Genomic DNA, 27,986 nt, shown 5'->3' with positions numbered 1-27,986 from the left:
AATAATTAATTAAGAATAATATAATAAAATTACGAAATAACTAAAATAGTTGAAGAAACAAATATGTTGATGAAGAGTTGTCTGTTTTTTTACTCTTATTAATAGTAGTAACAGTAAAAAAAGGAATAATATTAGTCGTAATCTAGCTAAGAAATACGAGAAAAAAAAAAAAAAACAAGAAACACAAGCTACTCTACAACTACAAATCGGCTATATTTTAAATGGGCGGAAATTGATCATTGTGCATGGCTAATTTTGTAACATTGACAAATTCGAGCTATTACTGTAAACTAAAATTTCAGCCTCCTCCTTCCTCAATAAACTGAAATTTCACTCAACTAATTCAAAAGCTTCACCAAATGGACCCAAAATAAACTGATCCGACCCGATTTATCGCCGGCGATTCACCGTCGGAATCTTGAAATTCATCAAACTTCGCCGGAGAAAAATGGCACTTCGAGTAGAATCCGACGAATCGACCAACATAGATTCATATTCCTCGAAATTCGGGACACCGGAATCGTTAGAAGAAGTGCGTAATCTCACCGACATCGGAGCAATGACTAGGCTTCTCCATGAATGTATTGCTTATCAACGGGGACTAGATCTAGAACTCGATACAATACTTTCGCATCGTACTGACCTCGATAAACTGTTGTCAAGCTTGCAAAAATCTGCACAAATACTCGATATTGTTAAAGCAGATGCCGAACATTTGTGTGCCAATGTGAGTTCTACGTCGTTACTTGCTGATCAAGTAAGCGCGAAAGTGTGTCAGTTAGATCTAGTGCAATCGCGTGTTAATGATGTTAGCATGATGTAAATATTGTATATATATTAATGTAACCATATATTGTTGTATATCAGTGTAATTACATATATTTGACTTAGTAATTAAAGAGAATAATAGTAACTTTAGTAGAGCAGACTTCATAGGATAGAAAAACGGATTTAGAGGGATAGAAAAACTTATCTTTAGGGATAGAAAAATGGATCTTAGGGATGTTATTTTTGAATATTTTCTATTTAATGACAATACTCTTAATATTGAGAGGCATTCAACAGTAAATTGGCATGGTATCAGAGCCTTATCTTGACTGTCTTATTTCATAGAGTTCATTTGTGATTCCTTTCGGTCTTTTTGGAAAATTTTGTTTTTTTGTTGATTGTTCTTCGGCAATTAACACCTTGAATTTTGATCTTGGTCATTTTGGTTATTCTTTTTGAGTCAGTGTTTCTAGTTTTCATAAATATGACTTCATATCTGTTTGAATCATTCAGTATTTGTTTCATTGGAAAGAATTTTTCATCATGGGAGTTTTAGTTTCAGTTATTTGTCACTGGAAAAGAACTATGGGGCCATATAGATGGAGCCGATCCTGCCCCTATTGATCCTACAAAATTAGGTGATTGTCACTGGAAAAGAACTATGGGGCCATATAGATGGAGCCGATCCTGCCCCTATTGATCCTACAAAATTAGGTGAATGGAAGATTAAAGATGCTCGGGTGATGACATGGTTTTTAGGGTCAATTGACCCTCTTATTGTTCTTAATCTCAGGCCTTATAAGACAGCTAAAGCCATGTGGGATTATTTACAAAGGGTTTACAACCAAGATAACAGTGCCCGACGCTTTCACGTAGAGTCTGAAATCGCTAATTACTCTCAAGGAAGTCTTTCTGTTCAAGATTATTTTTCTAGATTTCAGAACTTATGGGCTGAAATTATAAATATTGTTTATGCCAAAATACCTGCTGAATCTCTCTCTGTAATTCAACAAGTTCATGAGCAAAGCAAGCGAGATCAATTTTTGATGAAGTTACACTCTGAGTTTGAGAGTGTTCGCTCTCACTTGATGAATCGTGACCCGTCTCCCTCCTTGGATGTTTTTTTTAGGAATTACTCTGTGAAGAGCAGCGTTTTGTCACACAAAATGCTTTCAAGCAAGTTGATGATATAGTTGTTGCATTTGCTGCCCAAGGTAAAGAAAAGGGTAGGGATATGACTAGAACTCAATGCTACAGTTGCAAGGGATATGGTCATATTGCTAGCAATTGTGGCAAGAAGTTTTGTAATTATTGCAAACAACAAGGACACATAATCATAGAGTGTCTCATGGCCTGGTAATAGTAAGGTAATTTAAGCTCCCAACTAATTGCCGAAATATAGTTGGATCAGGAAGAAGGTCGAGCAATGTCTATTGCTTGCTCCGAGATTGTGTGGCTTCGTGGATTACTTGCTAAGATTGGATTTCCTCAATCTAATCCTGCTCCTCTCCATGCTGACAATACAAGTGCTATTCAGATTGCTACTAATCCGGTTTATCATAAGCGGACCAAACACATCAAAGTAGACTGTCATTATATACGAGAAGCTGTAGATAAAGGTGTCATTACTCTTCCGCACGTGTCCAGTGATCTTCAAATAGCTGATGCATTTACAAAATCAATGGCACGACGACGACATCAGTTTCTAGTCGGCAAATTGATGCTTCTTGATCTACCGGCATCAATTTGAGGGGGGATGTTAGCATGATGTAAATATTGTATATATTAATGTAACCATATATTGTTGTATATTAGTGTAATTACATAGATTTAATTTAGTAGTTAAAGAGAATAATAATGACTTTAGTAGAGCAAATTTGATGGGATAGAATAGTGGATTTCGAGGGATAGAAAAGCTGATCTTTAGAGATAGAAAGATGGATCTTTAGGGATGTAATCATTGAATATTTTCTATTTAATGGAAAGACTCTCAATATTGAGAGGCATTCGGTAGAAAATTGACAAATGATACGTTGTTGCGTATTGGTGCGATTGTTGATCGGTCTCATTGCCTTGACGGTGTGCGGAAGGCGCTTGATTCGGAGGATTATGAATCTGCTGCGGGTTTTGTCTAGACATTTCTTCAGCTTGATGCGAAGTATAAGGATTCAGCTGCTTCGGATTAGAAAGAGCAGTTGCTCGCTTCGAAGAAGCAGCTTGAAGGAATTTGTTGGAGTCCTACATCGGTGGGTTAAAGGGACGGGTTAAAGGGTCCCTGGTCTTCTTATATGGTCTTGGGCAATCCTCCTCTCATGAACTAGTTTTTGAGGTTGAGTTAGGCCCAAGGTTTATTTCTTTATCATGGTATCAGAGACAGGCCCCCACCCAGTTCATTGTTTCTGATGTTGGACCCCCATCTTATATTGTCCACGCTCCAGATGTCCAGCCCTGGGCGTGCGGGGGGTGTTGGAGTCCCACATCGGTTGGTTAAAGGGTCCTTGGTCTCCTTATATGGTCTTGGGCAATCCTCCTCTCATGAGCTAGCTTTTGAGGTTGAGTTAGGCCCAAAGTCCATTTCTTTATCAGAATTGTCAGGAGGAAATTAGGGGAAGCAGTTGATAGGCGTGATCATTCGACAGTTTTGAGGTTTATAAGGCTGTATCCGCCATTGGCATTGGAGGAGGAGAGATTGCAAGTTTACATGGCGTATTTGAAGAATGTTATTGCTATGAGATCGCATATTGAGTATGAACAATTGGTGGAAATGATGAGTGATCACCGGGGAAATGGTCAGAATGAGGTTAATTTTGTGTCGTGTTTGACAAATCTGTTTAAAGATATTGTTTTGGTTATTGAGGAGAATGATGAATCATTAAGGAGCTTGTGTGGAGAGGATGGGATTGTTTACGCGATATGTGAGCAGCAAGAAGAGTGTGATTCTCGCGGTTCTACTATTATAAAGAAGTATATGGAGTATAGGAAGCTAACGAAAGTGACTTTGGAGATTAATTCTTACAAGAGTGATTTGTTGTCTGTTGGAGTTGAAGGACCGGACCCTAGAGAGATCGAAGTGTATTTGGGGGAGATATCGTCTTTGACGCAGTTGGGTGAGGATTATACGGGGTATATGATATCGAAGATTAGGGGTTTGAGTTCTGTTGATCCTGAATTAGGTCCCCGTGCCACAAAGGCGTTTAGGAGTGGTAATTTCAGTAAAGTTGTGCAGGATATTACTGGTTATTATGTAATCTTGGAAGGATACTTTATGGTTGAGAATGTGAGGAAAGCGATAAAAATTGATGAACTCGTGTTTGATAGTCTCACAACTTCCATGGTGGACGATGTCTTCTATGTTCTGCAGAGCTGTTTTCGGAGGTTCATATCCACTTCAAATATCAACTCTGTGATTGCAGTTTTAAGCAATGCTGTAAGTCTATTGGGTGGTGAGTACAATGAGGCTTTGCAGCAGAAGATCAGAGAGCCTAATCCTGGAGCAAAGCTGTTTACCGGTGGTGTTGCTGTTCAAAAGACAGGTATGGAGATTGCCACGGCTTTGAATAATATGGATGTGAGTGGTGAGTATGCATTGAAATTACGGCATGAGATTGAAGAACAATGTGCTGAGGTTAGTCCTAGATTCATGTATTGATCTGCTCGTATTATTTCAATGTTAGTGTAGTTTATGAATTTGGCATCTGCTTTTTGAGAGGTGAATAAGTGAAGCTGTAATTTTGTCGCTCAACTTCATGTATGCTATGAAATGTTGGTAGACGGGCAGGTGTACTAGCATGATGTACTGTACTGCATCCCTTTTAGTTCTAATCTGTCCATCTTTTTTGGGTTTGGGCGATAAGTAAGTTGAACATTGAATTCTAGAATGGTTGTCTGTTACATCCATTATATGCCATAGTCTTGCGACATGAAAATCGTTGTGCTTCTGAGGATCCCTTGAACTTCAAGTATCCATATATAGCCTCGGATTTCACTGGGATTATACCATCTTTAGGTTACTCTTTCTTTCTTTGCTTTCTCATCCTTACCTTCGTAATTTAGAATGATATCTGTTACATTCATCTCTTGCCTTTAGTCTTCGAGCATTGAAGGGATTTTTGGGATTATGATTCATTCTGAAGCTAATCGCTTATAAAAAAGATTACCTTCAGGATGAATCATAACCTCAAAATGAATTCAGAAGAACCATTTAGGTTACATTTTTCCTTCTTTTTTTCTACCTTTGGTTCTTTTGTGCTGGTCTTAATTGGAGTGCATTGTCAGGTATTTCCTGCACCAGCAGATAGAGAGGGGCAAATCATGTTTATCTGAATTAAATGAGATGAACAATGGTTTCGAGAAGGCCTTGAACATTGGCTTGGAACAACTAGTAGCGACTGTGATACCTCGAATTCCGCCAGTGTTGGATACTGTTGCACCAATCAGCTATGAGCTGTCTGAATCTGAATATGCTGATAATGAGGTAAATGACCCATGGGTTCAAAGGCTTCTCCACGCTGTAGAGACCAATGTGGCTTGGCTTCAACCACTGATGACTGCTAACAATTATGACTCCCTTGTACATCTGGTCATCGACTTTGTTGTTAAGAGGCTTGAGGTTATCATGATGCAAAAGAGATTCAGTCAAATTGGAGGTCTTCAACTTGACAGAGATGTTCGAGCCATTGTGAGCTACTTCTCCAGCATGACCCAGAGGACTGTTAGGGACAAATTTGCTCGTCTAACCCAAATGGCTACAATATTAAACTTGGAGAAGGTATCGGAAATTCTGGATTTCTGGGGTGAAAACTCAGGACCCATGACCTGGAGATTTACTCCAGCTGAGGTTAGAAGAGTGTTGAGTTTGAGAGTTGACTTCAAATCTGAAGCAATAGCGGCTCTTAAGCTGTAACGCTTTTTTATGGTTTATTTTGTTCGATATCTCTTTATAAGCTTGATGATGCTACATTGTATTTTTTTTTGGGTTTATTTAACTTTTATAAGAGATTGTTACATGAGATCTATGAAATATTGTTAGTTCTTCTATTTTCACTCTCAGCTGAATACTTTTTCTTTATTAAGTTTCTTCTCATTCCTTGTCTTAACACGTCTCTTTAGCATGTTATATCTTCAAAGCAGTTAGTTGATTGTTGTTACAGTGATTATGTATGTCTGACGATATGTGTGTTCTGGTATTACTTCTCAGAGATGATATCATGCATTTAGCTCTGTTTGATAATCACAGTTTGCGTTATATTGTCAGAATTTAATCTGATTGTTCATGTAATTTTAGGTTGAGCATGGCATTATTTGTTTGCTATTTGGATTTAGTTTCTTTTTAGGTAATCCAAGCACTGTTAAATGGGTCATTCGCTCTCCTTGTTCCAGTAAGTTTACATTGCTTATCAATTGGTTCAAATATGAAGGGGAACCTTCGTATAATTGGTAAAGTTGTTGCCATTTGACCAGGAGGTCACAGGTTCAAGCTGTGGAAACAACCTCTTGCAGAAATGCAGGAAAGGGCTGCATACAATAGACCCTTTGTTCCTTTCCGGACCCAATGCATAACAGGAGCTTTAGTGCACTAGGCTGCCCTTTGCCCTTTCAAATTATATCCATGTCACGTGGTATGATTTTCTGTTATAAAAAAAAGGTGAGGAAGCAGCTCATGGTTGACATGGTTTTGTTTGTTCTGTCATTCAGATCAAATGTGGAGATATTCTTCAGTGTTGATTTTAGCTTCTTGGCTAATGTACACTTTCTCTCCGCACCTCAAAGTGTTGTTGTTTCACTCTCAGTTCTTCTTCTACACATAGTTACAGCAAAAAACACCAACAAAAAAATGACAACAACAACAAACCCGTAATTAATTGGGAAGAATTTTGTTCTTCTATTCAACAACAAGAAGACGCAGCAACAACCCACTACGACGAATACGAAGATGAGGGATAAGGATTTTGACCTTTCAGTTCATTCAGGCATTAAAACAAACATGTGGTGGACAGAATTGAAAGCTGCATTAGGACAAAGGATTAATGTAGAGGGGCTTGTTTCTTCATTAGGGTTTTTTTCTAAGGATAAGCATTTAGCGATCCCGCATGTTAGTGTGAAAGATATAAGTTATATTGATTGGGTTGAGCTGAAGAGAAGGGGGTTTGAAGGTGTTGTGTTTGATAAGGATAATACGATTACTGTTCCTTATTCTTTGAACTTGTGGTCTCCTCTTGCTTCGTCCATCGATCAGTGCAAATCGCTGTTTGGTAATAATATTGCAGTGTATAGCAACTCCGCAGGTAAAATCTTGTATTCTTGATTATGTTGAAGTGTGTGATTACTCCATTTAAAAGATTGAGCGGTTAGTGAGAGCGCATTTTAATTATAGGTATAATACGTAAACAAACACTCAAACTTGGCCTCAGATGGCAAATGAGTAATCGAGGTAACTTTGAGTATGCACATCTAGACACATCAAAAATTTATGTGCCATGTTAGCATTGGGGATCCACGAGATATAGAGGGGATGAGTTGGAGTGTTTAGTTGGCAGTTGAGACCAAGTTGAGGTACCTAGATGTATGCTCTCAAAGTTAGAGGCTTACTTGCTAGCCGATGCCAAGTTTAAATGTCATGTTTAGAGATTGTGCATTTATTATTTGATTGTATTCTCAATGCGCCCCTCACGTGCGGGCCTGATTCTTTTTCATGAGCCTAAGCACGTGGAATTTTTTTTTTGATAATGGGTGGCGGTGAGATTCAATTCCATGACTCTACTTGCTCTGGTACCATGTTGAAGTGCATGACCATCTCATCTGAAGTCTTAAGCCGTTAGCGAGAACATACTTTATTATTTAATTGTATTCTCAACAGTTTCCTTTTGCTTTTCTTGGTATTTTTTATTTGTAAATTTGTAGGATTAGATGAATATGACCCTGGTGGTAGAAAAGCCAGAATTCTTGAACGTGTGATTGGAATTAAAGTCATTAAGCACGGTAAGTTGAATTTGCTATTTCAATTTTGCGGTAATGTATCACTTCTTATGTCTCAATTTACTTGACACACTTTTCTTTTCTGTCAGTCCCAAAGAATGACACATTTCCCTATTTGACAAATGGTTGATGACGTTGTCAATATTTTTCCCATGTTGGATCCCACGTATTTGGTAAAAGGTTCACAAAATTGTACTCTTATATTTAAATTCAATTCATTAATCTTAAGGGTAGTTTTGGAGCATTGCAAAGTCTTCCCGTATTTCTTGAACTCCATGGCCAGTCAAACTACATGACATAAATTGGGATGGAGAGAGTATGAATTGTATGTCCATTTCAATAGTAATTCCAGCTTCTCATCATATGTCTTTATGTAGCAGGAATTAACAATGCTAAATCAAACAATTTAGAAATTTATATTGATATTACTTGCATATGTATGAGTTGGTGCTATTTATAATTGCTGTTTTCTTTATCTGTATATTTTAGGGGTGAAGAAGCCAGCTGGAACAGCTGATGAAATTGAAAAGCAATTCGGTTGTGAATCATCGAGACTTATTATGATACATTTTGGTTCTTTCAATTTTTCGTAAGCTTCTCCACCCTAAGTTGACTGTCCATGTTGTGTCCTTCGCAGGTTGGTGATAGGCCGTTTACTGACATAGTTTATGGTAACAGAAATGGTTTTCTTACTATTTTGACAGCGCCATTAAGTTGTGCAGAGGAGCCATTAATTGTACAGCAGGTTAGATTTCCTGAAGACTGATTTCTTTGACGATTGGTACATGTTAATTGAATAATGACTTACCCTAGGCTATGCTAATCAACATTTTAATAACTTTGGCATCCAGGTTAGCTTGCACACACCTCAACTAATCCCACCTATGTTGAACTAAATTTCCAATAGTGTTAACCTCTTGAGCTATCAATTTTAACTTTTTCATCCAAAGCTGAATGCTTCCACAGTTCTTTTTACCTTTTAACAGCAAATATCCAATATCTGAAGTGAAACTTTCGTGTTATTGTTGTGATACTAACTGTAGTGGGAGGTTGTGTATAAGCTGAGCACTGATCTGCTGATCAGGCTTCTTGGCCCAGGCTCCTTTTACTCAGTAAGCCATCAGACTTTCTGGCTGCTCTCAGTTAAATTGTTTGCCAGCAGCTGTCGTTTTGCTGGCATTGTCCATTGAGATAAGTCCTTGGTAGTGGCTGTAGAGTCAACATTTTATTCTCCCTTGCTCGAAACTAACTGATATTTCTGTTACTTGTGTCTCAATAAAGTTGCACTATTTTCAAGTAAAGACAACCTTTCTGATGCTTAAACTGTTTGGGCATCTTGCTGTCATATACATCTGCCAACGGGAGTTGGTACATTGGATGCCTCATCCACTATATTCTGTTAGCTGGTCTTGAGAATTAGGTCCATCGCCTGTATTATTTTGTCATTTTGACTTCCAAAATCACTGGCGTGTCTGCTGCCTTAAGCTCTATATAACAATTCGTTATGAGGTTTTCTTTCCCTTTTTCGACGGGTTACTCAAATTTTAGTGCAGACATAACCACTTTTCTTTAATGTCAAGTAGCATCTCATCAGGTTGATATTTTATTGATGCTGAAGATGTAAATTACTAAAATGGCATATTGACACCTTCTTTGTATACCATGTGCTTTGTTAGGCGACGTGTGTGTAAGATGCTGACTGACAGTAAAAAAGTAAGGATGAATACATAGACACACACATAAACTTGTCCGAATATTCATTTCGCTATATAAACTAAACCTATGACCTATTAACACCTGACCTATATTCATGAAGATCTTGGCCTGTTGATGAAGATGGATTGATATATTGGCATACTCTTTCAACTCTGTATCCCAACTCAGGGCAAACTATCTCTAGATGGCCAAGTGAAAAGTAGACTTTATACGTAAATTTGTGCCTATTAGATACATGTTGCTGAGGTGGCACATAGCGTGGGTATTACATGTATTGAGCGCGTGCATATGTTGAATATGAGCTGACATGTACTTTCTTCTTCCTCATTTAATGCTTTCTCGTCTCTCCTCTCTCAATGAAACAAGACCTCTCACATTTTCCCCCTAAAATCCACCAACGAACAACCACAACCCCCTCTTCCATGAAAATAAAAAACGAAAATATTCATGCATGTGATCTACTTCATTTGATAAAATATTCCATTGTTTCCATTGCAATACCTGGAATGACCAAGTCAAATCAGCCAAGATGAACCAGAAAACAAAATTATACATGGCAGAGTATTACAATGGAAAAAACACCTCAATTGATTTCAAACTAGATTAGCTTAAATCTTAAGTTAGTGTACCAAAATGCAGCCAAAAAAATGAGAGTGCAGAGTGAATAAAATTAGCCTCACCAATTCTCAGGAAAGCTTGATTAACAAGTAAGGCAATCTAAGCTGTAGCAATGGCTATGGGAACCGTTGTGACAGACAAAGCACATCATCGATCCCTGTCTCTAAACTCATTAACAACCTATGATGGTCAATGGGAAAGAATTCATTGGTAACCAATAAGTCTTTTTGGAGCTTGAATTTCCAGGAAGTTCCTCTTTTTGTTAAAGGTTGGTCTTCTACAGTGAGAATGGAGAACAAAGACCGACAGAAAAGAGAGGAGAAAGATGAATGTCGAGTTTCTTATTAGCTTTTGAGTCTTGGTTTTGTTTCACTGATGGAAAGAATTGTTTTTCTCTGGGAGAAGAGTGAGCGGCAGGGAGTTGAAAATAGTAGACTTTTTTCTTTGGCTCAAGAGCTATTTGTTTGGATTAAGTGCCGCATATCTTTCTTTCATTTGCTTCTTTGCCAAGTCAGCCATATCTGAACTACATGCATCTCATATCATGTTTAGGGTAGCTAAATGAAAATTCAGAGGAGTTTAGGTGTTTGTCTATGTATTCATCCACAAGGTAAATATCCAGAAAGTTTAGGATAAAAAATAATTGTATATGGCCTTACTATTTAGTAAAGTAACTTGTTTTAGATGAGATGCTTCCCTCCTTCCAATTTATCTAGTTTTGTTGTGGAATGTTTTGATTGAAAGAACAAAATATCTGCTGGTTAGGGTACTTGAGGTGGCCTTTGTGAACAGATGGTCTTGGCAAGGGATGAAGCCAACCAGTCACTCACTTCTTCCTGATTGCAAGCAGTGTGTAAAAGACGATCCGCATTAGGTTGTTTCTTTAGATTTAGTGGCACAAATTCATCTCCTCATCACCTCCCCATCCCCCCAAGGAAAAAGAAAACAACCCGACCATGAACAATTTTTGTTACGGCAACAAATAATTATACAGGATTATTATTTCCATCGGTTTGCGTCTTGTGTCTGGAATCTGATAAGAAGGCTATATCAATCATTTCTACATTTATCTGACTGAATCATAGATGAACTTTCCCTCTTGAATTGAGGATGTTTACGCTTGAAGCTGAAAGGCATAATACATAAATGGATGCTCGAACTTGACTTCACCCGGCAAGCAAGCACTCCAACTTTGAGAGTGCACATCTAGACAACTCAACTTGGTCCCAACCAGCAACCAAACACTCCAACTTGTCCTCATTGTACGTGTCTCGTGGATTCCCCATGCTGATACGACACACAAATTTTGGAGGTGTCTTGATGATCATTTTGTAAGTTGGAGTGTTCGATTGACACTTCGGAGATGAAAGTCTGTTTAGTTGCTAGTTCTGCCAAGTTAAAGTTTCAATATATGTATTATGTCGATTTAAAAAGCTAATCGGAGGTGATGACACAAACATTTTGGTTGTTTGTCAACGAGTTCATTCTCTTAGTTGAATAAGTAGTATATAATGTTTTGGTTGATTTAAACGCAACTGTCACTTTGTTTCCAGATGTTGCAAGCCAATATAGAATTGTGTTCTATGACTCTTGGCTGATGATAATGACATTCCCTTAGTTAATTTGTGAATTGCCCTTAAGTGTGTCAACATTGTTACTATTTGATATATACAATTCCACCAACTTGATTGATAGAAACAAAATTTTCAAATAAATTCATGAACCTAACTCCCAATACAACCACAGTTGCAGTCATGTTAGACAAATATTCTGTTGTTCATTTTTTTTTTTTAACTGAATCTCTGAACGTTAATATTCTTCTTTATCAAATAGTAATATGAACAACATTAATGGGTATTGACATAAGCTTTTTCGTGACTTTGCTCATGCAGACAACTAATGGTAAAACTTTGAAGAAATTTGAATAGGCATCCCTTTGGAAGGGAAAGGAAGGGGATCCATGACAATTGGTTCATCAGGATGTATTAAGGAGCAGTTATATTTTGTCACAACATTGGGAACAAATATAACCAATTTGAATTTATTAGACATGAAGAACATATTGGCTTCTGCTCCACATACAACTACTGTTGGTGTGCACCCATGAGTCTTGTTTTGAAGGTTTTATCATATTTTTCGATTTGAAGTTGAACAAATTCTTCAAATAATTTGTTCTTCTTTTGGGATTTGTAAAATTCTAGGGTTTCACCTATCCATGGTAGTCCCATTTCTCCTGGTGGAAGTTTGTTTTTGGTTGTGTTTGTGGACATTTTTGTAATGTTTCAACAAAAGGGAAATGACAATTATGAAAAAGTTTGATAACAAGGTGAAATAATTCGAAAGGAGAAAGTTGATATCCATAGCCATTAACAATGAAAGGGAAACTCAACAAAGCTTTTGGTATGTGTTAATAATAATTTGCTTTAAGAACTAACATGCCAAATTTATAGTACTTTGCATGGGGAAGATGATTTCTTAAGAACGACATAAAATACTTAAAAACAAAGTCAAAGGTATTTGGTCTGCCTAGAAAAAGTCAACCAATTATAACATGTTATTTTTCTTATATTTTAGATTATAAATTCACTTATTATTAAAGATTTTCTGATAGCTACTTATTTTTAGGGTGATATAATGGTGTCAAAATTACATAAACAGTATATAAACGTTAGAGCTGCAATCATTCATGATGATCCTTTTTCTTCAAATTTAATTCAAAAGAAAATGAGATTTGGTTTCACTTTACATATGCTGACAATATATGTTGATATATTGTAATTTGTAATACGTTGTTTTTCATAGTGCTAGTTCACTTATTATGAACGACTTTCTAACCGTTATTTCTAGAGTAATATAATAGTGTCAATATTACACAGTATATATAACATTAGATCAACAATCATTCACGATAATTTTTTTTCTTCAAATTTAATTCAAAAGAGAATAATTAGGGTCAAGTGCATGTACAAATGATATTTGGGAATTGGGATAAGGTTGGAACGGCCTCATGGTAGACAAGATGAAGCAGCGAGATTGAAATATTAGGATGACATAGACATTGAGGATTAAAGTAGATGTTAGTACGTAATCATGTTTACTTCCTTTTTGAATAATACTGTTATTATTAGTGTCTATGCAATGCGCAAAATACATAGATTAATATTATTTTACTACTTTATTCTTTGATTTTATTGTTACTCTGTCATTTCCTCGCTTCAGCTATTGATACAAGATCGACAAAGGAGACACAAAACAAACACCAAAACAGTCCACAAATTAGAAGAACTGAGGACCCCTTTGGTGACCACTACAATAACAACGAAAACACAATAATAACAAAATATTAAGTTGTTCAACACCTCTAAAATCAGCGAGCCAGCAAACTAGATTAACAACACAAGCATAAGAACAAGAAGAACACAAAGTCTCGATTTTGGGACACCAAACCCGCGAATGAACAACAACAACTATGAAATAGATAGACAGATAGGTAACTTGACATACAAATGTACAAACACTATGAACCTAAATTTATATTAAACACAAAGACCCAAAAATTCATACAAGTAACACCAAGCTCTACGGTGACCTCAGGGAATGGGATTCCCAAGCAACCAACATTTCAAAACTAGCACCAACACAAGTAATATCCACACTTGTTTACAAGGAATCCACCTTGCAAGACTCTCTCTAGAGCTCTCAAAATATCATCAAAGTTGTGAGAAAATGACCTAACATATTCTATTTATAAGCTAGGTTACAACTTATTATAAAATGACTAAAATGCCCTTAATGAGCCATTACAAAGGGGCGGCTTTGGTATGTAGAATTGGGTAGCCTTGGAGTGTTTTGAAAGGCTTTCTTGACACTTCAAGGCTCGTCCTTATTGGTTGGGCAGCTCCCAAGCTCGGATCTCAACGTATTGGTCTCCAGTCATGTCCTCGAAAGTCAAGAGGCCTCTTTGTCCTGTATCATCCTCCTCTTCTTGAAAAAGATTCGACCTTGAATCCGAACCTTGCAAAATAATAGGAAGGACAAACAAACACAAGTTCCTCAAGGTATGAGGATTAGGGTTAGTGTAATCAATCATAACATCTTGCCAAGGTTGCTCAAACTTCACATATAATCAAACATCTTTCACGACGTTAGGAGAAACGTCAACATTTAAAGGACAAAGGAATTGGCTAGGACTAATATCAAGAATTTCCCTCAAGTGAGTTCCATTAACAACATAACCAAGCAAACCATCATATGTTGGAACAACTAAGGGTGGAAGCAACGAGTCTTTAGGAAGTAGACTACCCTTCCAATCACAAGAAGCCATGTCTAAATACCGCATCTCCCTCTTACCCGAACACCCTTTCAAGAATAATTTATTTGTGTTATCTAGAATAATTTATTTAGCTTGAGAATTAATTTCAGGTTTCGTTTTTTTAAGGACATTGACTGCACTTTATGGTTAGATGACTTGTTATTTTTTAAGCTAAGAAGTGATAGAATAATAATTGGAGTTTTAACTTTTGAATTTACAAAAGACACTTGATATATCCAGGGGAAACGTTATAAATATGACAATTCTTAATGGGTTAAAGATTTACCCAATAGAAAAATCGAATAATCCGCCCCCGCATCAATAAATCATTAATTATAAATTTTTTATTAACTCTCTGATCGTTAATCCGATAACCCATTACCAATAAATTAATAAACTAATTTTGTGATTGAATTATCAATTTTGAACAGTTCAATTTATTACACCAGATCATTCTACTTATTAATATTTACAATACTAAGTAATAATTATAATGCTTCGATTAAATTTGAAGATACTTGTTTATACAAAAACATTTAGTGATAGAATAATAACTGGAGTTTTAACTTTTGAATTTACAAAAGATACTTGATATATCCAGGGGAAACGTTATAAATATGATAATTCTTAGTGGGTTAAAGATTTACCCAATAAAAAAATTGAATAATCCAACCCCGCATCAATAAATAATTAATTATAAAATTTTTATTAACTCTCTGATCGTTAATCCGATAACCCATTACCAATAAATTAATAAACTAATGATTGAATTATCGATTTTGAACAGTTCAATTTATTACACCAGATCATTCTACTTATTAATATTTACAATACTAAGTAATAATTACAATGCTCAGATTAAATTTTAAGATACTTGTTTATACAAAAACATTTTTTTCTAATTGATAGAGTAGACTTAAATTTCGAAATTTGAAATTATTATTAGTCAACCAAGTCTTCTCTCCCTTACACTAATTTTCTTAATGCATCCCCCAGAAGGTCCCTTACTTATACTCGCCCCATAAATTTTCTCATTTGGAATTGCAGAGGGTCTTCCTCCCCAGAATTTAGATTTCACTTTAAGGAACTCCTAGACCTGCATAGGCCTGCTCTAGTGGTCCTCTTGGAAACTCATAGGATGAATCATCAGTTTATGCCCGCTGAGCTTCAGTTTCCAATGTTGTTGTTGTCCCAAATTCGGGACATACAGGAGGAATAAGTATCCTATGGCAGATAGACCTTTTAAATGTTACGGATATTGCTGTGACTCATCAAGAAATCCATTGTTTTGTTCAGGTACTCCTCTCCCCTAACAAATAGTTATTTTCTGCTATTTATGCTTATAATAATATGAACGAGAGACTTACTCTTAGGGAAAATCTTAAGTGTGTGGCTGACTGTTTCAAAGGGCCCTGGTTAATGGTTAATGGGTGGTGATTTCAATGAAATTTGCAAATCCTCAAAAAAAATTCAGAGGCCTTCCGTTATGTCTCTCTAGAGCTAATAAATTTTCTCAGTGCCTTGACTATTGTCATATGATTGACCTAGGCTTCTCGGATAGTAAATACACTTGGACAAATTTACATAGGAATAATTCAATTATTTTGGAGCGCCTTGATAGATGTGTGGCAAATAGTGATTGGATCCAATTACTCCCTGAGTCCTCGGTTAGACATCTTCCACGGACCCATTCAGACCATTGTTCGTTACTACTGCAGCTAACTACTTCTGTCATTAGATCTCAGAATCCTTTTAGAATGGAAACCATTTGGATGACCCACCCTCAATTTCTTCGGTCATTAAAGACTCTTGGCTTCGAATGTATAACGCTTTGATCCCTTCCATCACTTGTTTTCAGGCGCAGGTAACCATTTGGAATAAAGAAGTTTTTGGGAATATTTTTTTATAAAATAAGATGTATCATGGCTCGGTTAGGTGGGATCTAGAAGTCGCCTAACTATCCAACAAGTTGTTTCCTCCGAATTTAGAAATTTCACTTAATTAGGACCTGAATGAGCTGCTTCATATGGAACATGATTTCTAGAAATTGAAGTCCCACATTCTTTGGCTCAATGAGGGAAATGCAAGTACTAAATTCTACCATATGTCCACGATTCGTCGAAGGTGTAATAACAAGATGTACGTCCTTCAAGACTCGGTTGGGAATTGGATTGTTGACAGACAGGAAGTTATAGACCATATCACCTCTTTTTCTCTAATTTGTACTCAACGAACCTTGTTTACTCTAATAAACAGGTTCAGGAAGCAAATGACCATTTTATCACTAATATAGATAGGGAGCATTTAGAAAGACCTTTATCTTATAAAGAAATAATTGACTCGGTCTTTTCTTTTAAGCCTTTAAAGCGCCTGGACCCGATGATATTCATTCTTTTTTTTCCTAAAAATATTGGGATATTGTGCATCTCTCTATTGAGGAGTTTTTCTTTAATGTGTTTAGCCACTGGGCTATCCCAGAGGAAATAAATAACACATTTATTTACCTCATCCCTAAAAGCCAAAATGCTGTGTCTATTACTCAATATAGGCCCATTAGCCTTTGTAATACTACGTACAAGATTATCTCGAAAATCATTGTCAATCGGATTAAACCTTTACTTCCTAAGCTAATTGGCCAGAGACAATCAAGCTTTTGACCAAACCGCAGAGCCTATGATAATGCTATGTTGGTACAAGAGCTTCTCACCTACCTCTAAAACACTAGGCACAGAAAAGGTCGCATATTGGCAAAAATTGATCTTGAAAAGGCTTTTGATCGTTTGGAGTGGTCTTTCATTTATGATACCCTTTTGTACTATAGATTCCCGGCATAAATGATCAACCTCATTATGTCCTGCATTTCCACTACCTTGATTTCTCTTCTAATCAATGGTTCGATAACCCCTTTCTTTGCACCCTCCAGAGGTATCCGCTAAGGGGATCCTCTCTCCCCTTATTTATTTATCATGTGCATGGAAAAACTCTCTCGTAGAATTGACTCTGTATTCGAAAACTGTTTGTGGGTCCCAATCAAAATAAGTGCGCAAGACCCCCTAATCTCCCACTTGTTGTTTGCTGATGATATTATTCTATGTGCGGAGACTGACCCTGCCACGTGTAGCACTATCTCCTCAATTTTCGAGATGGTTTCTGGTCAAAAAATAAATCATGCTAAATCAAGATTATTTTTTCAGGTCAAGCATAGGGCAATCCATGAACTTAATATTCAAGAGGGTCATCAATTTGGTAAATATTTAGGCTTCCCAATGTTTACGTCTAAGCCGGCTTCAAATGACTTCCAATTTATTTTGGATAACTTCAAAAATTGTTTAGCAGGTTGGAAAACTACCTTTCTTAACGTGGCCGAGAGAGCTACGTTTATCAAGTCTACTTTTTAATAGCCTCCCCAACCATCTCATGTACCTTATATATCTTCCGAGGTATATCATAAAAAAGATGGAATCCTATGAAAGGAATTTTCTTTGGGATAACACTGAAATCCGATCTAAGATGCACCTTTTAAACTGGAAAGAGGTCACGAAAATAAAAAGAAATTGGCGGTTTAGGCATCCAGGGGCTTGACCATAAGAACTTAGTTCTCTTAGCCTCCTCTGCTTGGCGTGTTTTTCATTTCGAAGATCCTTGGGCTCAGGTCCTTCGATCCAAGTACTTGGGACGCAAAGGCGCCAATTCAAAAATTTGGAAAGCTCTCAGAATATGTTGGGTTCAATGTCAATTAGGACTGCAATGGCAACCTTCAAATGGTAAATACATAAAATTCTTTTTGGACCTATGGCGTAGGCCAAATTGCTCTGTCCGTAGTCTGATCCAAGGTCCCTTTCAGCAGCATAAACCAAAAGCCACCATTAACTCTTACAGAGCTGAAAACTGTTGGTCCTTCAATGACCTTTCTTTTGAACTTCCTCAAACCATTATTGGCTACATCAACTCAGTCTATTTTCCTCGTTTTGATACCTCCCACTCGAACAGACTTATCTGGGGACTTACTGAAAGAAAACTTTTTAGTGTCACTTTCTGCTACAAAGCTTTAACTATCAAAGATGTTCCAGCAGAGAAACGTGTCATTGACTTCTTGTGGATCTGGAAGTTAATCATCCTGCCAAAGATTAGACACTTCTTATGACTTACATATCATAACCATCTCCCTACGGCTTTTTACCTCCATACACTAACTGTGTTCCCTCTCCTCTTTGTCCTATGTACCACTCATCCTCTGAAATGGTTGCCCATCTTTTTCTACACTATAACTTTGTTAAGCTGCTTTAGCTGGATCTAGGTATCTCCACTCATATTGATAGCATCATGTCGAATCTTACGGACATGCATCCCCGAGGGTGGCTCCGTAGTTTGTTCCAAGTTAAGCTTTACCAACCTTTCATCACCATTCCTACAGGAGTTATCCTTAGCTTCTGCTTATGGTCTATTTGGTTAGACCGAAACAAATGCACTTTTGAAGATTTACAATTTCAGATAACTCTGGCACAGTTCATTCCCCTTGTAACTGAGTTCTGGTTTTTGGCAGGAAAGACAAAGCCTGTCAAGCAGACTATCCCTATGTATATAAAATGGAACCCACCAGCACCCAAATCCATAATGCTTAATACAGATGCAACCTTTACGCCGAGAACTGAGCATGCTATTATAGCGGGGGTCTTCAGGAATTGCACTGGTGTCTGGCTTCTAGGATTTATTAACCAAGTCTCGATTTCCAACACTTTAGAGGATGAAATCCATGCCCTGCTCTTAGGATTTTCATTAGCATTTGAATATAAGTTTTTGTCCCTGGAAATAAACCTGGACTGCCAGCAAGTAGTTAATCTTTTAAGGGAAGTGCCTAATATAATCTCTTCTTTAATTTCTGATTGCAGGTGCCTACTCAGGGCTCTGGGTAATCCCCAGGTAAAACATGTTTATAGGGAACAAAATAAGTTGGCGGATGCGATGGCAAGAAAGAATGTACAAAATGATACTACTAGTGTGGGACCTCTACTACTTTAGGACCCTCCGACCTCCATAAAGGATATTTTGCAAGCAGATATATTTAAATTTGGAGGACCAACTATCAAACGGATCAGGAATAAAAAAAGGGCAGAGACTTTGTATAATAGTGTTTGTAATAGTTTGAGTAGGAATGTAACTACTACTGCCATCGTTTGTACAGTGACTCCGCCACAAAGTACCTCTCTGTAAGATATGGACGGTTATATTTAATATAATATCTTTTGCCAACCAAAAAAAAAAGTCTTCTCTCCCTTCAATCCTTCAATAATTTCTTTCTCTTTCCTAAAATATTTTTAATTTTACAAAAGGAAAATAATGTTTTCCTTCTCTCTCCTAATCTTACATGTTTCCGTATATGAATTGTAAAAAAAAGACAGTCCGGTGTACTAAATCTATCGCTGTGCGCGGTGTTCGGGAAAGGGCTCCACCACAAGGATGTATCGTACGCAGTCTTACCTTGCATTTTCGCCAGAGGCTGGTTCCAAGGCTTGAACCCATGAACTCCTGGTCACATGGCAGCAACAGATGATATATGAATACTTAATTTATTTATATGTAGTGAATATGTATACAGATTCAAATTATTTTACTTAATTTTTTAATATTATATCAACTCTTTGATTTATACTTACTTATCTATAATCTATATAATTATAATATATTAAAAATGTGAAGAACTCTAGAAAAATGATTCAAACTTTTTGCCCTTCATTAAAAGTATTTGTAATAGACAAAATCGTATTTTCATTATTTTTAATTTTTTTATTATATTATTTTTATAATATTAAATATTGAGTATAAATAAATGTATCTTCTAAAATTTATGAGAAGACTCCTAAATCCTAATCATACGAGAAGTCAATATATGGAAATTTTGATTATACGTCAATATATGGAATCTTTTATTTATGTACAAAGTCCTAAAATTTGTAGTTGAAATATAATAGAAGTCTATTTAGGTTAGAATACTATATGTATATATAAAAACTTTAGTGAAAATTATCCAAATAGACTGATTAGATTATTTATTGTAAGTTATAACATAACTTTTCAATAATTATTAGACTAAGGAAATAATTACAAGCTATAGCAACTTTTGAAAAAAATATATTTTAATTAATTATTTGAAATTCAGTTTTTTATTATTAATATATTCTCTGAATATCTTTTTCTTAATCAATAATTAGACAATATATATTTCAGAAAGAAAAGAAAAAAAATTAATGTAAAATATCAAAGTTAATAACCAAGATATACCTGAGGCATCCCATCTTCCTCCATGATATATCATGATTGAGTGTAAATTAGCACAATTCATATTTGTGTGTATTCAAACGTTGTATGAAACAACAAAAACTTGTGGAAGCTTTTTATTGAAATAATAATTTCTGATAGAAAAAAAAATGAATTTATATGAAGGTGAAAAAAAAATCGGATTGTTTAAAAATGAAGAAAAAATGGTTAAAGAGAGAATAGTGGTGTGAAAAAAGGTTAAAGAGAGAATAGTGGTGTGATTGGTATCTATTAGTTACTATTAACTATATTTAAGAAAGAGATATTGTTATTTAAGTTTATCTATATTTAAGGAAGGAATATTGCATTTTAATGATATTAAATCTGTATTTTCCTTTTCTGTAATGATTTTGATATGTTTTTTTTTTTAAAACAAATAATATATAAAATAACAAATCGTTCTTTGATGTTTGTAAGTAACTTTATTTTTGTTATTGAGTCTCTAATGTAATTTTTTCTTTAATTTTCATGTTTTAAATTTTCTTCTCTATTATGCTGATTTTATTGATTAAGAAAAACAAAACCTTTTGAGGTTTGTAACTTTCATTATTGAATCTCCAATGTAACTTTGTGATTTTTAGGTTTAGGATTTCCTTTTCTTATTACATTGAGTTTATTAATCATGTATAACAAATCGTCATTTTATGTTTATAAGTGGACCCCATCGAGGTTTAATTTATACGCCTTTCAATCTAAATCTGTTTTTAATATGTGTTGACGCTAATATTATCATCTTCTACTCTTTTTCATATGCATCTTCTTGATAACTAATAATTTCAGAATTTCATTTGAAAAAAGTACGTTTGAAATAAAATTTATATATAAGCTACTCTTAGATTTTAGGCAAACTTGAAGGATCAATATTTTTTTGTTTAGAACAAAATAATGTAAGGTTAGTACACATCAAAATTTTACTTTTGGTTAGGTAAACGTTTGATTCAAAAAGTACAAGAATATGGTCAAAAGTCATCCTTTCCATTGGTCATCTTCTTCTTAACATTTACCTACTGTTTTTTTTCATACTAAATTCTTCTTATTTCTCTGTTTTGATTCATCTATGATACTATTGTTTTACACTGAATATCAGGTTGTGTTGTAGCTGGCATTTTAGTTATAGCCTGTAGATATAAGAAGTGATGTTAAAACTTTGGCTACTGAAAGTGATGTGAAAGCAAGGACGGATCCAGGATTTTCAGTGAGGGGGTTCAGTAGTACATGTACGGACTAGTCGAAGGGTGTTCAACCAGAGGCGGATCCAAGATTCGAAAGCTCCGAGTGCCACCTTATTTTGAATAATAACATATACTCCGTACGATATTTTAGGATAGTGGAATCAATATTCAAAGAGTAAACTATAATTATATATATCTAACAAGTGTTAGTATTACATGAAAGCTTGCTTAGTTGATATTATCAAGTGTTTTGTAAAAAAGAGGTCACGGGTTCTATTCTTCATAGCCACACTATGGTTTTTTTTAAAGAGAAAACAGACAAGTGCTAAAAATCACTCTAAAACAGGTTTCAAACTCGCGTTGTGTTCGATAGCCCGACCGTAGTGATGTTAATTGTGGTTACATTCATAAGTAGTTTGGTCCATCTTTATTCCATTTCATATATGTCTGAGGATCCGCATAGCCCTCGATTTATGTGTTATTTATTCATTCCTACTTTTTTTATGCCAATGTTGGTGACTGGAGATAACTCTCTTCAATTATTCCTGGGATGGGAGGGAGTAGGTCTTGCTTCATATTTGTTAATTCATTTCTGGTTTACACGACTTCAGGCAGATAAAGCAGCTATAAAAGCTATGCTTGTCAATCGAGTAGGTGATTTTGGATTGTTGTTGGAGTTAAACCAAACAATTTCGACCACTTACGCCACTAGTCCCTTTGATATTGTGGTGCCAAGCATAATATATATACATTAATTGATACATATACACATAAATATACAGAGTTTCATCCGAGAAGTGCGGGTGCCGTTCCACCCGTTACCTTCTACATAGATCCGCCCCTGGGTTCAACCTCTACTATTTATACATAAATTATTATTTTTTTACCATGTAGAAATAGTATAATTTTTCGATGAAGGAGGTTCGGATGAACCCCTGGACCCTATGTAGATCCGCCACTGATGTGAAGTGCTTCAATATATTTTGCTCCGATAATTATCAAATTTATTCGATGGTTGAGTGTTAAAAACATATGCTTTGGGCGATGATATAACATAGAGCACAAATGGTTGCTGCTATCATATTACAATTGACTTAAAACTCTATGCCACATTAGATGGGTGTTAATTTAAAAGGTTAAATTTATCAAGAGTTTGTTTCCTATATTACGTGCATTTCTATTTCTATTTTATTAATATATACCATTTGTTCAAATTCCTGCAACTCAATCTTAATAGAGTTATCAATTACGTGTCAAATATTAAAAAATTCTCTGAAACCTAATTTGATTTTAATCAAAAAAAAGTTGGCCGATAAAAATTGTAAAGTTTCTACTTTGTCAAATCGAAAGATTCGAATTTGTTAGTTTATAATTTCATTTATAGGTTGCTTAATGTGTTGTAGCTACCATAGATTCTCTCTTTAATTAGGACAAGTCGTCAAGTTTTGATGTTAAATTTAGAAAAAATTAAAGATACGATAAATATCGGATGATTATTGCATGTAGACTGCTTATAATGTCTCTTGTTATTATGCTTTTCTCTCTTATGTTTATCTAAATTCAAAAACTTATGTTAACTAAAAAAATAATATATATATTTTATTAATATGCAAAGCACGTACACTTAACTAGTATAAAAAATGGATAGGGTTTGGATTAAGCGGTCTTTCAACTGCATCAAACGCGAAGAGTCAAAACACAACAATGGAACATAAACTTTCTGCCATTAAGGACTATTTTTGTTGAGTGGTATACATCAAGGACTAAAATAATCCAACTCAAATACATTAAGGTCCAATATTATTTGGATATACTAGTCAAATATACATGCGTTGCACGTGTGTTTTATATCAAACCATTAATTAACATAAAATAATATTAAAAATAACAATTGACTTTAAATAAATATAATTTCTATGTATTATAAATCAAATATAATAATTCAAACTTGCAAGTTAAATTCTATTCTTGAAATTTATTGATAAAAGTAGGAGAGATACCTTCAACAAATAGTTAAACTGAGTGCTACTAATTCTTGGAGACAATGTAACATCGACGTTAGGACATAACCCATAATTTGCTCCTTAAAAGTTTATGACAACACAAACTCACTTGGATTTAAAAAAAAAAAAAAAAAGATTTTTCTTACATTATCATCAAAAAATCATATAGGGTTTGAGGAGAATAATGTGTACGCTGATTTAACCTTTTTCTTATAGAGGAGGAGAGATTGTTTCTAATAGACCAACAATTTCAAACTGATGAAAAAGATGACAACAATGAAAAATTTCAATAATAACTCATTTAGATTATATTTTACCTTTTAAGATAGAATTTTTTCTAACATATAATTTGCATTAAAGATATTGACTAAAGAAATAAAAAAGAATGATGATAATAAATGCAAGAAGACACTTGAATCAAAATCGAAATAAGAAGAAAACCTAAAAAGATAAAAGGTGCCTATTTTTTCTAATTTAGTTTAATTAAAATATAAAGAAGAAAAGTTATCGTCATATAATAAGTAAAATGATAACTTATATAAAAAAATTGTAAAAAAAAAAACAGGGGTTATAGTTGTGTTAGAAGTCATTAATTTTTAAAATATATAAATAAAAATTTTCAAAAATAAAAACTAATAAAAGTTATAATTATAGCAAATCTTTTTTTCCAAAAAGATAAGAAGCCTACAATTTTTTTTCTTTTTAAAGTTTATCAAAGTCAATTTTAAACCTAAACAAAATAAGACACACCAAAAATAATATTGATAGTATAAAAAATTATTTTTTTTGATTCGTCTATTTTAATTTATTTTTTTTCTAATTGAGTTCTTTTCTAGTTCTTTATTTTAGGAGTCTTTTATAATTTGAATTTTTTTTTTAATTGAGTTCCTTTTTAGTTCTTTTATTTTAGGAGTCTTTTTATAATAGGAAAGTATTAATTGATTCTTCTTCCTATATATTTTAGAACTTTAGTCAATATTATAAAAATAATTATACAAAATTAGATTAAAAGGGTGAAAAGATGATTTTGTCTAAAGCAAAGACTTTTAATGACGGACAAAAAATTCAAATCACTTTTCCAAGGCTCTTCACACACTTTTAATATATTATAGAGTATATTGTTATTTTATTGTTTTGATACATATAATGTTTCCAGTTATAAATACATATAGCCACACATCAATAATTCAAAGGGCAAACCTTCCAAAAAGTAAACTTGGCAGTTCAATTTTGGCAATATAGCATCAATTATTTTGAGTGTGCATTCAAATTCAGCCAACCATGAATTAAACTTGGCAGTTCAATTTTGGCAATATATAATCAATTATCCATTTTGCAAACCAACTGTATGCACTTTGTGTCAAATGAGCTTCATCCCAACTTATGTAACTACTCGGATCAACACACACTGGAACTCTCGGAGTACCACATTGTTTATGTATATAAAAATTATATTCTCCTCCCATTCCACAGCATGCTTTTTGTAAAGAGTTATTGTCGAATCTTGAAAAAGTTGGTAAATGCATATGGTTTTAATTTCTTCCCCCTTTTTCATTTTCATGTAAAGAATATCTATAGAGGATATGTTGTAATTTGACCCTTAAAATAGGAAAAGAAAACGACATATGTAAGCACTTACCAAGACTCTTGGCATTTTGTAGAAGCCACATATAGGCTTTGTAGTAGTCACCATAAATGAGTGTAATGTTTGGATACTCTTTCTTCAGCTCATCTATGGCTTCTTGCAAACAGCGATTGTGGAATATTGCATAATTATTTACATCTTTCAAGCAATGATATTCATCGTATGCAGTTGAGTTGTCAATCGGCCTGAATTTCGTTAGGAAAAATGGGAGACAACCTAATGGGGAAATGCCTGGAACTACAATTGTAGTAGCCCCAAAATCGATGACCGTCTGCAAAACAGTATAGTGTATATTAATCAAGAAAGAATACGAAAATAGAAGCGTATGATAAATCAAAGTTTGTTGAGAATGTGTCACTATTATGGAATTCAGACGAATATACTCCTCTTGAATATATGAAGATTAAAAGGAATAAACTCACTCTAACACCATGAATGATGGTCTGAACAACCCGTGGCACCATTCGTCGCGATTCGTCCATGGTTTTACCTTGCAATAAGCCATAACTGAAATCATTTGCTCCAATTGCTCCTACCAGGAAAAGTGACTTATTCAATTTTTCTTGGCAATCTAGCAAGCAAGAAGAAAATTAATTAGTAATATAATACTCCGTAGTTAATGCAACTTGCAGAAGCAAATACCCAAAATAATCATAGTATTTACCAGGGGAACGAACAGGTGGTCTGGAAATGAGAAGACATCCAATCAAGTTGCACACTCAATGAACTATTTGTAAATGACAAATTAATAATGTCATTCTCTGCCAGGAATTCTGCTGATAATGCAGTAGCTCCTGCTACTGCAAAATTCACACCATGTCCAAAATTTGCATTTCGATCCTTGTAAGGATTTAGGAGAGGAAGACCAGATTCCAGTGCTACATGAAAAATGGAAAAAATCAAACATAGACGCCATTAGGTAATTAGGGATTCAACAATCCATACCTATGAAATCAATAAGGAGCATGCCATCAGAACAACACCCAGTTGCCTTGTGGAAAAAGTTCATTCCATAAGGAAGTCTTCTACATTCAGTATGAGCTCCACAAAGGCTCTCTCTCATGCAATTGCCAGTATCAGAAAGTGAGTCACCAAATTGATATATTTTATCAAATCTACAATTCATCATTCTTGGTTTTTGAAGCTTTAGTACTTCTTGAGCATCCGTATCTTAATGCAGCAAGCTAGATTTCAAGGGAGAATCATGATAACATTTTAAAAACATTGTAATATCTCAATTATTTTTAGGAAAAAGACATTATTTTCACCCTATACTATACAAGAAAAGTTGAAGTCACACTTAAACTATACAAGTGACCTATTACACATCTAGATAATATAAAAGTGATATTATTACCGTCCTGCGACCCCATTCTAAGGCGCGTATGTTACCCTTATTTAGGCGTGTCCAGCCTATTAAATAACAAAAGTAAACGGCTAAAAACATTAAGGAAAAAGATATTATTTCAACCTCAAACTGTAGTCGAAAAGTCGAATCTACACCTAAACTATATAAGTGACCTATTACACCCCTTAACTATAAAAAAGTAATACTTTTTACTCCCTAGATCTAACGTGAAAAATACATAATTATTTAAATAAAAATTGACGCGTTTAAATTAAAATTAATGCAAAAAATTTAAAAAATAAAATAAAATACTCCTCCCCCAACCCCGCAGCATCCATCTCCCCACCCCCAACCCCAAACCATCATCTTCTTCATTACCCCCACCTCGAAACTCCAACCCCAACCCCAAACCATCTTCTTCTTCATCACCCCCACCCCAACCAACATAATTTCTTCATCACCCACCTCTAAATTCCAACTCCATTCCCAAATAACACAATTCATCCTCCATCTTCATCGAATCAATGTCAATTTCACAATGAATAAAATCAAATTGTATTTGATGTTTAAACGGGCAAAACCAAATTTTATAAAGAAAAAATATATATAATTTTGTAGTAAGGATGTTTTTCGGTGAATTCTCGTCGGAAAAATCGGATTCATTGTCGACTTTCTCCTCTCTATCTGTTAATTATTAATCCATCCAAAAATGTAGCTTGCTATCATATTAGTTTTTTTAAAAAAAATTATATCTGAAAAATAAATAGAAAAACTATGAAAATGTGTTGGTCATTACCATTTAAAACACAGAGGCCAACAGTCGAGTGGCCATTTTTTGAAACAATAATAGCCATTATAGCTGAGATTTTTTTTTTTAAAAGACGATGGGTTACGGATGAAAAACAATGTTAGAAGAAATTAATTGTTATGGTAATTTTGTTGGTGGGATAAAGTTTATGGGGGTGAATATGGTGTAATGGAGGTAATGGAGGTTTTGGACATTGACAACAATGGAGGTTTTAAACATTGAAGAAGAAGGGAAAAAAAATAAATTAAAAAGAAAAAAGAAAAATTATGAAAATAATAAATTTATTATTTTTTGAATTATGCTGAC

At 34.7% G+C, this 27,986-nt stretch overlaps 3 protein-coding genes and 1 pseudogene across 3 annotated transcripts; 3 read left to right on the top strand and 1 right to left on the bottom strand.

Moving 5' to 3' along the window:
- Positions 1-448: 448 nt before the first annotated feature.
- LOC107862885 lies at positions 449-5,836 on the top strand (annotated as a pseudogene).
- Positions 594-12,612, top strand: LOC124885296 (phosphatidylglycerophosphate phosphatase 1, chloroplastic/mitochondrial-like). The gene is made up of 6 exons (XM_047409564.1): positions 594-727; positions 7,669-7,746; positions 7,833-7,923; positions 8,233-8,332; positions 8,422-8,488; positions 11,970-12,612. Exons 3-6 carry the CDS (start codon positions 7,866-7,868, stop codon positions 12,003-12,005), a joined length of 261 nt encoding a protein of 86 aa, XP_047265520.1. The 5' UTR covers positions 594-727; positions 7,669-7,746; positions 7,833-7,865; the 3' UTR covers positions 12,006-12,612.
- Positions 6,701-7,811, top strand: LOC107864986 (phosphatidylglycerophosphate phosphatase 1, chloroplastic/mitochondrial-like). The gene is made up of 2 exons (XM_016711362.2): positions 6,701-7,052; positions 7,669-7,811. The coding sequence occupies exons 1-2, from the start codon at positions 6,701-6,703 to the stop codon at positions 7,809-7,811; spliced, it is 495 nt and encodes a 164-aa protein (XP_016566848.2).
- A 12,553-nt stretch (positions 12,613-25,165) lies between the features above and the next one.
- On the bottom strand, positions 25,166-27,726 carry LOC107864988 (acetylajmalan esterase-like). The gene is made up of 6 exons (XM_016711364.2): positions 27,669-27,726; positions 26,470-26,694; positions 26,202-26,402; positions 25,947-26,095; positions 25,515-25,795; positions 25,166-25,382 (listed from the first exon to the last, which is right to left on the bottom strand). Exons 1-6 carry the CDS (start codon positions 27,724-27,726, stop codon positions 25,166-25,168), a joined length of 1,131 nt encoding a protein of 376 aa, XP_016566850.2.
- Positions 27,727-27,986: the final 260 nt, after the last annotated feature.

The sequence above is a fragment of the Capsicum annuum genome, chromosome 3, assembly GCF_002878395.1.
Source record: "Capsicum annuum cultivar UCD-10X-F1 chromosome 3, UCD10Xv1.1, whole genome shotgun sequence".
In the NCBI taxonomy this organism is placed as follows: Eukaryota; Viridiplantae; Streptophyta; class Magnoliopsida; order Solanales; family Solanaceae; genus Capsicum; species Capsicum annuum.
The sequence above is the reverse complement of the archived record's forward strand: the minus strand, read 5'-3'. Positions and strand labels throughout refer to the sequence as shown.

Bases quoted from the DNA above. Each gene is read 5' to 3' on its own strand.
- LOC107864986 (XM_016711362.2), top strand. From the start codon at position 6,701: ATGAGGGATAAGGATTTTGACCTTTCAGTTCATTCAGGCATTAAAACA. The intron at 7,053-7,668 runs GTAAAATCTTGT...GTAAATTTGTAG, and splicing joins AGTGTATAGCAACTCCGCAG to GATTAGATGAATATGACCCT.
- LOC124885296 (XM_047409564.1), top strand. From the start codon at position 7,866: ATGGTTGATGACGTTGTCAATATTTTTCCCATGTTGGATCCCACGTAT. The intron at 7,924-8,232 runs GTTCACAAAATT...TGTATATTTTAG, and splicing joins TCCCACGTATTTGGTAAAAG to GGGTGAAGAAGCCAGCTGGA. The intron at 8,489-11,969 runs GTTAGATTTCCT...TTGCTCATGCAG, and splicing joins AGCCATTAATTGTACAGCAG to ACAACTAATGGTAAAACTTT.
- LOC107864988 (XM_016711364.2), bottom strand. From the start codon at position 27,726: ATGGCTATTATTGTTTCAAAAAATGGCCACTCGACTGTTGGCCTCTGT. The intron at 26,096-26,201 runs GTTCGTTCCCCT...CTTGCTTGCTAG, and splicing joins TTCTCATTTCCAGACCACCT to ATTGCCAAGAAAAATTGAAT. The intron at 25,796-25,946 runs GTGAGTTTATTC...ACTGTTTTGCAG, and splicing joins CCATCATTCATGGTGTTAGA to ACGGTCATCGATTTTGGGGC.